At 38.5% G+C, this 9,337-nt stretch overlaps 2 protein-coding genes across 6 annotated transcripts in view; both read right to left on the reverse strand.

Moving 5' to 3' along the window:
* Window positions 1-2,122, reverse strand: part of LOC109539026 (protein goliath) — a 14,465-nt gene extending 12,343 nt beyond the window's left edge. For 2 of the 5 annotated variants that reach the window (XM_048660884.1, XM_048660883.1), the window contains exon 1: window positions 451-639. In XM_048660884.1, the coding sequence (XP_048516841.1) occupies window positions 451-479 (29 nt within the window). In that variant the 5' untranslated portion in view covers window positions 480-639. Of the gene's footprint in view, window positions 1-450; window positions 640-1,939 lie in introns of those variants that run through there. The other 3 variants (XM_048660882.1, XM_048660881.1, XM_048660880.1) reach the window with 3 other exon arrangements.
* Window positions 1-9,337, reverse strand: part of LOC125502516 — a 49,518-nt gene that overhangs the window by 31,394 nt on the left and 8,787 nt on the right. The gene's annotated exons all lie outside the window — the stretch shown is intronic.

The raw sequence follows: 9,337 nt of genomic DNA on the forward strand, positions 1-9,337 counted from the left end.
ATTGAAGCTTGCGAAATTTTATGAAAACTTCTATACGGATTTATTAGTGCTCTGAGACCGCCGGTTTTATGTCTAAAATTTCTATCAATGCGTCTGAAACACTTCCGGCAGTGTTTTCGGCTTTACAAAATATTTAATACAATAGGAACGCCGTCTTGACAAATTCTATTAATGAGGATAAATCTCTGACTCAATTGAGAAAGTGCTCATTTTTCACACTCTGTGCAACTTTTTTAAAGTTCGCTCCAAATCAACTTATCTGTCCATCCAATGCTCATATACGCATGCAATTAAAAAAATGAATTGATAGCGAAACAATGATAAAAATGAGTTAGATAAAGTGCATCTAACTGTCCATTCCGGAGAAGTTGCCTAATGGGATTTTAATAATAACGTGTTATCTACCAAATTTTTTTCGTTAGTGTTTTTCCTACATACGCAACAACTTACTGAATCACATCGCTAAAAGAATTCTCCATAGGTCAGCTCGCTTTGATGTCACAACACTTTTCGTTATTTGTGTAGAAAAGCCAAACAAACTCTAATCGCGCTGTAAGGAAGAAAATTACATACAGCTCATTATCTTTGCATTACTTGCTCGTGCAACCTCGGCCTGATACTGACTCCCTGTATTTGTCTAATTCGGGATCGTAACAAGTGCTAATAATTATCAGATAACTGTTTACATTTTAAATTACCCCAAGCATACCTGGTGGAATTTTTCGTTCAGGCCTTTTCGCCTCTACAGAAAAACACGTCTGCTAAGCTTACTGGTTAGTTCAGTTTCATCCATGATGCCAATTTAAGCCTTTAATCAGGCACAATGGAGAGGAGGCAAAAGAACAAAGTCCCAGATATCAATGTGGAGTTCATGTGCCTTCACTCTGTATGTGAAAAAATCAATATTGATCTGGACAGGTGGGTTTTTTTCCACCAATTTTCAATCCACGATTCTTGTTATTTTTTTTTGTTTGTGCTAATTACTATTGGTTATTGAGTCAAGGAGGTGTATCTCTTATTTGTCAAGACGTCATTGGATATTACTCATAACAGCATCGACAATCATTAGCGTTAGAATGATGGTTTTTGTGAAGAAACCGAAAGTTTTGAAGTTCTTAATTTAATTAAATTTTGCATTTCTCCGAGTTTTTCTTTTTTTATGCAGAAAACGTTGGTCTATGTTATGCGGTTAACTCACTAACGTCCATATTGAGATGAGCAACAAGTTCGTAATTTAGAATATAAATATCAAACAATCACTCAGAATATACAAGAATTCAATGTCGAAAACTGCGTTTTGCAACCTTTGTTCATATCAGTCAAGTTGATTGATAAGATAGGAAAGATGAAAGCAAAGGTTCGAACAAATACAACAATCAACAATACAACAATCGACAACAATTTGAAACAAACTGCTTATCGGCAGCCGAATCTAAGATCTACCCACGATTCCCCTTTATGCTTAAAACCCACAATTTTTCCGCGAGATTGTACGTATTTGCGAACGAAATGCAACCATTTTTATCCGTTGCAATCCTTCATAAGGACCTTTTATATGCACATACGTTAAGCTGATTTAACCCACAGTAGCTCCATCCTTTGTCCCACTCCATTCGAATCGATTCTCTATCAGAAGCACCAAGCTTGTTTTCTTCAAAATAGTAAAAAACGACAAAACTCTCAGCCATTGTTTCAAATTTTCCATTATTATTCAACATTTACGATCGATATTCAACGAGCGTAGGCTTTAAGCGCAAGCCGATTCCGGTCCATCGCAATGTTTGTTAAACAATCGCAGATCCAAGGCTTGAACTACTAGTGGTAATGCATTGCATAATTATTTAGACCAAACAAAGAAGCAGATTATATTTGCACCCGCTTTCTCTGCGCTGTCTATTTTTGGCTCAGTGAAAGCTTTTCCAAAAGGAAAACAACTTACCTGTTAATGTTTGCCGATTTTGAGCCTGAATGCCCCGCTATGGTGATGTGAACGTAGACGTTGGAGTCGTTTTGGGATAGATTTACCAATTCCTCGCCTTTCCACTGGTAGATGAATACCGCACTAATATTGCCTGCAATTGAAAGTCAATGTAGTTTTTTTATCAGTACTCAATAATTGTCGATTGCCCCTCGTAGCTCGATTAATCCGTTCAAAACGAGCCGAGTTAGGTCTGCGCCTTTCGCCCCTGTGTGAAAGAGAGAGCGAGTGATAGGGGCGATCAGCATGCAAACACTTGTCGTGTCACACATGGCCGCGTTACGAGGGCCGCTTTCAAATTTAATTCATGTTAATGTTCGCATTTTCAGAAAGTTACTGTGCCTGGCACTGTTTTTCGTATTCAACATTCCACTCGTCTATAGGAGGTTTAGCCTTGTTTACATACGAACGGTGATTGCGTGCTTGGTTTATTAACATTTTATTGCTGCATGGGTATGTCAATAAGGTTGTAGCAGGAAAAAACCCATATCGGTTTCCAAAAAATATTCTATCTGTAAACTTAATTGTTTGTGGTTTATAAAATGTTCTATATTTTCGGCTGCCTTTAAAGCTATCGGGATTGAGGGTCTCTTATAAAGCCCATGACCCAGACATACGAGACCTACGAAGGTCCAAACCGCTAACACTTTGGCAATAAATCAAAATATCAGCGTTCCGATTTATCATTGCCATATAAAAACGGGTCGAATGACCCCAAAATATCCTGAATGAAAACGCGCTTTTCCGTATGAACTAGTTCTGGCTTTAGACTGATCGAATGGCCAAAAACCAATGAAAACGCACAATGATGAGTGTTTTTCAGGCATAATGGCGATTCGACCTAAACACGCCCTAATGCCTATTTAAAAAAAATGACTCAATAATGAAAGTGGTTTTTTTAAGCAGGACGGTCGTTTTCCCAGTGGTGCGTTTTGTTTTATGTTAATCGTAACGGAGTTGGATAATTAACTAATGGCCTGTGGGCTTCTAAAATTAGTAAGCCGCTCCATTATGAATGAATGAACACACACAAACACAACAAAGCATTTTTCGTTAAAATAAAAAGCGAGTGTTTGGCCCATGATGTTCATTGACGGTTTTAATGAACATGTACACAACAGCCACTCGATTTCAAGTAGCTACTGATCCATGTTTGCTTCTGGTAAATACAATAAGGCAGCTATTTGCATAAACCCACCATTCTCCAGGCTTAAAAACCTTTTCAATGAACTGTTTCATAAGGTCGGTTAAATAGAGACTAATTTTTATTTGCCAATGGGAAAAAAAGGAATTCGCATTGAAACTGGGGAATAATGAAGCTGAGAAAGTGGCGCTGATTTTCATCTGGACGGTGAAAATCACGTATAAGAACAAGAACTGAGTGGAATGAATAGATAAATACGGTGGCTTAAGGGCATGGTTGATCAATTATTAATCTGAAATGTTCCATCAAATTAAACCCGACCTACTTGCGTACTTTGCCGAGCTTTTCAATCAGCTTTAGCTTAGCTTAAGCTCGTATATGTTATGTATGTAGGATGTTAGATTAGATGTTTTTTTCCTGTTTTTAAAGCTCTTGAGAGAAAATTTGAAACCGGTTTGGATGGAAATGATGTTGCGGGACCGTTAATTTAAACTTTACTTATTTCTCAGCATTTTCTTCATATTCTCTTTCATTTCTCTTGGAAACTAACAGTATTTCGGCAATTTAAGTCGTTTGCCTTTGGACCCCCAAAACTTCCACAGTATTTTTATTGAAAACAAATTTACTCGAATTTTGGGAAGCCTATTTAATTTAGAAACTTGCATATTTTACTATCTCTTGCATATTTTACGTTAAACGCAATGTTTTTGAGGAAAATGACAGAATGTGATCGAATGCATTCTATGGAGATGCAATTTTGCGTGCTAAGCGTAGGCGTCTGGCGTTCCTAACAAACAAGTAAATTTGACTTTTTGCCAATTATCATTAATCAGTTCTTGCAGTTTTAACGACAAAAATCAGTGTCGTGCCCGAAGGGCTCGGCACAACGATCGCATTAGAGAAAGTGTTTAATGTCGCAGTTGTGCCGTGCCCTTCGGATACGACACTCTTTCGAACTTAAAATCACCTTAAACCTACCGACTGATTAGTTTTTGCGAAGAAAATCAAAAAGGGTTCAATGTCGAAGTTGTGCCGAGCCCTTTGGGTACGACACTATTTCGGACTGAACACTCTAAACTTGCCGATTGATTAGTTTTTTCGAAAAAATCAGTGTCGTACCCGAAGGGCTCGGCACAACAATCGCATTAGAGAGTGTTTAATGTCCAAGTTGTGCCGAGCCCCTCGGGTGCGACACTCTTTCGAACTTAAAATCACCTTAAACCTACCGACTGATTAGTTTTTACGATGAAAATCAAAAAGGGTGCAATGTCAAAGTTGTGCCGAGCCCTTTGGGTACGACACTATTTCGGACTGAACACTCTGAACCTGCCGATTGATTAGTTTTTTCGAAAAATCAGTTGTTTCGAACCCAAAACACTCCAGGCAGTGATTTTAAGTTCGAAAGAGTGTCGTACCCGAAGGGCTTGACACAATAATCGCATCAGAGAGTGTTTAATGTCGAAGTTGTGCCGAGCCCTTCGGGTACGACACTCTTTCGAACTTAAAATCACCTTAAACCTACCGACTGATTAGTTTTTGCGAAGAAAATCAAAAAGGGTTCAATGTCGAAGTTGTGCCAAGCCCTTTGGGTACGACACTATTTCGGACTGAACACTCTAAACCTGCCGATTGATTAGTTTTTTCGAAAAAATCAGTGTCGTACCCGAAGGGCTTGGCACAACAATCGCATTAGAGAGTGTTTAATGTCCAAGTTGTGCCGAGCCCCTCGGGTACGACACTCTTTCGAACTTAAAATCACTTTAAACCTACCGATTGATTAGTTTTTACGAAGAAAATCAAAAAGGGTTCAATGTGGAAGTTGTGCCGAGCCCTTTGGGTACGACTTCGCTCGATCGTGTACTTTAAACACTGATCCAATGCGATTGTTGTGTCTAATTTTTTTGCAAAAACTAATCAATAGTCAGGTTTACAGTGTTTTGGGTTCGAAACAGTGTCGTATCCGAAGGGCTCGGCACAACTTCGACATTAAACACTCTAATGGGATTGTTGTGCCGAGGCCTTCGTGCACGACACTTTCGAACTTAAAATGTTTAATGAAAGTGTTTAATGTCGAGGTTGTGCCGAGCCCTTTGGGTATGACACTATTTCGGACTGAAAGAGTTGGGCACAACTTCGACATTACAGAAAGTGTTTAATGTCGAAGTTGTGCCGTGCCCTTGCGGTACGACACTATTTCGAGCTCGAAACATTCTAAGCCTGGCGATTGATCAGTTTTTGCGAAAAAATAAGTGTTGTGCCAGAAGGGCTCGGCACAACAGTCGCATTAGAGAGAGTGTTTAATGTCGATGTTGTGCCCAACACTTTGCGCAAGACACTGTTTCGGGCACAAAAACACTATAAACCTGCCGATTGATTAGTTGTTACGAGCAAAATAAAAGTGTTCAATGTCGAAGTTGTGCCGAGCTCTTCGCGTTCGACACTGTCAATATTGAAAGTGCAGCTGGAGCAATTTTCTGGAAACTGCAAATTTAGCAGGCTGGGAAGGAGAAATAATAAATATTAAATATTAAAAACAAAACTGTAGAGAAGACATAAATAAATCGAAATATTTGGACAACTGTTGCATGTTTAAATGCCTGCTTTGGATCAACATGTTTATGTGAATCCGCATTCTCGTTTATGAATGCGACCTAATCAAAACACCGATCGCAATGAACAGATGAATTTGAAATTATTGTGGAGAATTGCCTTAGGCAGCTATACTTTGAAAAACCAGCTGCACTTATTAGGTTTCGTTCGATTAAACATTTTTATTTATTTGTTTATTTTTGTAATTTTTTAGTCTAATAAATACTACGGGGATTCTTCAAACCGCCCTTAAACCATCATGGATATGCCACTCGACACCTACGTCTTCCCAAACAATAAAATATCAGTTTCTTCTAAGTAAATCTGTAAAAAATACGTATAATGGAGCAGAAAAAAATCCGACCCTAAAGGAATACAAATGAGCGCCTACGTCAACGAATCAAGGACAGAACCTGCGCCAACATCCAAATCCCGCAGGATATGGAAACGAACTAATTAACAAAAACCTTGGCGAAGCTCATTTCCATTGTGATTCGCACAAAAAATTGCAAATTTAAAATTATAATCGGCTTGTTTGTTGGCCGTATTGATTTGGGACGAGGGACGAGGGACGAGAAATGTTTAGCAGTGGAAACGCAAACGATCCATGCTAAATACTTCTTGTCGTTTTTCACCGGCCAACGCCAAAGAATGGGAAAACAGGAAAGTGATGCTAACATTTTTAACATTATCAACGTTGGTCCACGCCTTTCCTTTGACGCAGGATCGGATTTAGAAAACGTGAAAATGCCTTCCATCGGATGTGGAAGTTCAATATTGGTTGAAGCTTTAACTGAACAGAATCGTGCGTGATTTTCTTCCAATTAGTTGTTTCGCGTGATTTCTTAGCACTCGGTTTAGCCCAAAGCAGAGCATCAACTACAGCGTTTTTGAAGATTTGTATAAGTGAAGTTCAGGAAAAACGCACATTTACTGGAAATAAACTAGAACGAATTGTGTTTGGCACAATTTTCCAAATACCTACTCAAATAGCCAATAAAACCTCGCAGTTTTAGCAAGACTTGTAAACCAATTTGTATGCCTGATGACTAATTTATCACACACTCGATGAACGCTGTTGAAAAAATATTTACTTGTGTTTACAACCAAACTAATGAGCGGTAATAGTGAACATTACGACGTCTATGAAGGTTGCATTTTACTGGGTTGGTTGCAATCCAACCAGATGTAACTTTTCCAATTGGAGCCGTAATTTAGCGACCAATAAATCGGTTTAGCTGCAAACAGTGAAACCAGGAGGTCAGAGCCCGAAAATCTCAAATTAGATACTGTTCGAGTAATGCCCTGAACCCGTTCGAGATTAAATGCTAAACTTCATATCATGCAGTTAAAATATGTGTGGCAGCTGCGATAAAACTAAAAATGAACTGTGCGGGTGCAGAAACGGCATGGGGGCCCACGGAAGATTAAAAACAAAAGTTAATCAGCATTTCGCTTTTTTGCCTTAAGTCTGATGGATGGCATTATTAAGCTACGAACAACGCACTTTTGCCGCYGATAAGAATAAGCCGGCCGCAACAAAGCGGATCAAACACCCAATAAACAACCAAAMAAAAACATTTTCGTTATTAACTTTATTCAAATTGGAAACGGGGACTATATGGGGGATCAGACTGCTGTGGTCCTCAGAAAACGAAAACTTCTGAGYTGRTTACCGAGCYTTTGGAACATTTTATTTCCTTCTTCTGGCTTGGGGCCATGAAATGWAAYATTYCRAAAGCTTGATAGGTACTCAGAAGTTTCGTTTCTGAGTCTTAYCTTWGCAAAATAAGCATTCTAATAAATGTTACGATAATTTTTATAAAAAGTGKGAAATATTGTTGTGAAAAGTAGTTCTTTCGACTCAGGTTCGTGTTTCCATTTGAAATCCTCRTAATTGGTTTCAAGRMAAATGTGTGGCGTTTTCTTTGAAAACGCGGTCAAAAAACTACTCATTTTAAAGCCGCTTTTCTCTCACAATATTGACGATATTGGCGGTTTCTTCATAATATTGTCAAAGTTGCCCTAATGGCAAGGATTTAGTTTCCTGGAAAAATCTATGCTTGTTATATTTTATGCAAACTATGTGCCTACATATCTGTCTATCGCCTAAGTTCCATTGCCAATTGTAGAAAAGTAAGAGAAAAACAGTTCAAACACGACTTGTATAAAAGTTTGAGTAGAATTGTGAAAAAAATGCAATTTTCGGTTCGCCGGGTTTTAATTCCAGCGTTATTTTCAACTAAATGGCTCTATCGAGTCTGCATGTTTTCTCGTTCATCATACGGTAATCAGATCTTTCCGTTGCCGAATTCCCAAATGGCTCGCTTTCAATTTGTAACAATCTGCTATATTTGTACATGCATGTACGGCTTTTATGAGAGAAAATGGCAAATGTATCGCAAACTCAATTTTATTTGATTTTCTGCAGTTTTTATTCCATGTTTGCAATAAAAATGTTAAGTACACTAAGTCGAACTTACATTGTATTGTTTAAGTGAACAACTGGAGAAAAGCTCTAAAAATCCATTCCTATAGATCCTTAACAAATTTGGAGTAATTAGCTTAAACTTCTGGTTTTTCCAAACTAATTGTCTCTATCGGCGATTTTCGCGTTTTTAAGGCGTCGATAGCAATTTGGTCGTTACGTTTCGCCAGCACGCATTGCTATCATCTTCAGAGTGGTGTCACCCGAGCAAACACTCGATCCTCAAACGACGGCCACAAAAGCCAATTGATTGAAACGATTCAAATCGAAACAGATTTAAAAAAAAAATGTTAAAAAAACACATTCAAGTTTCGCAATCTGCCGATGAGTATACTCGAATCAAATTGAGGATTTTGTAAATATTATTGCGCCGCTAAATTGCCTTTACTCAATGCTAAGTGGCATTAAATGGGCCAATACATTGAATTGTCGACACTTCCAGTTCGATTTGCTTGCCAAATTTTGAAGCCGGCGGTTTGAGTTCAGTAGAGCGCGCGACATGGAAAAAACTTCTTTTTTTTGCTCATATTGACCGCAACGTTTAGTTAACAGAAGGAAATGAGACTGTCCGCACCACTGTTTTAATGCAAGTTTCATAATTTTGACCCTTCTTCAGTTATCAAAACAGATAAACTTTCGAGGCCATTCCTTGAAACTAATGGGTTTTTAGGCCGTCGTTCGGTAGAATTTCTTCTTGACGTTTCGCAAGCACGAGCAAGCTTGCATCTTAAGAAGTTGTTTACCTACTCTGTTCAGCTTACTCTGTTCCGATCATTCCGATTCATCGGAACAGTGTAAGCGTTCAAGCAAACCACTTCTGAAGATGCAAGCCACTCGTGCTTGCGAAACGCCAGGAAGAAATTCTACCGAACGACGGCCTAAAAACCCGAAAAACCCATTAGTCTCAAGGAATGGCCTCATAAGTCTCTCTCTTTCGATCTTCAGAAGTTGGGTTGCTTCGAACAAAACCTTTTTTGAAACTTTCGAAATTTTAGTCAAATTCGCTTGCGATGCTTTAAACGAATTGTAAATTAGTCTAAAAAAACATCGAAAGCACTTTGTGCAACTGAAATATAATGAGAAGCAAATAAGAAATTGTTTGTGCTTATTTTTATTGGCAAGTTTTTGGGCTTTCAAG

Source organism: Dendroctonus ponderosae, unplaced genomic scaffold (assembly GCF_020466585.1).
Source record: "Dendroctonus ponderosae isolate FM_Combo_2020 unplaced genomic scaffold, Dpon_F_20191213v2 Dpon_F_20191213_1, whole genome shotgun sequence".
In the NCBI taxonomy this organism is placed as follows: domain Eukaryota; kingdom Metazoa; phylum Arthropoda; class Insecta; order Coleoptera; family Curculionidae; genus Dendroctonus; species Dendroctonus ponderosae.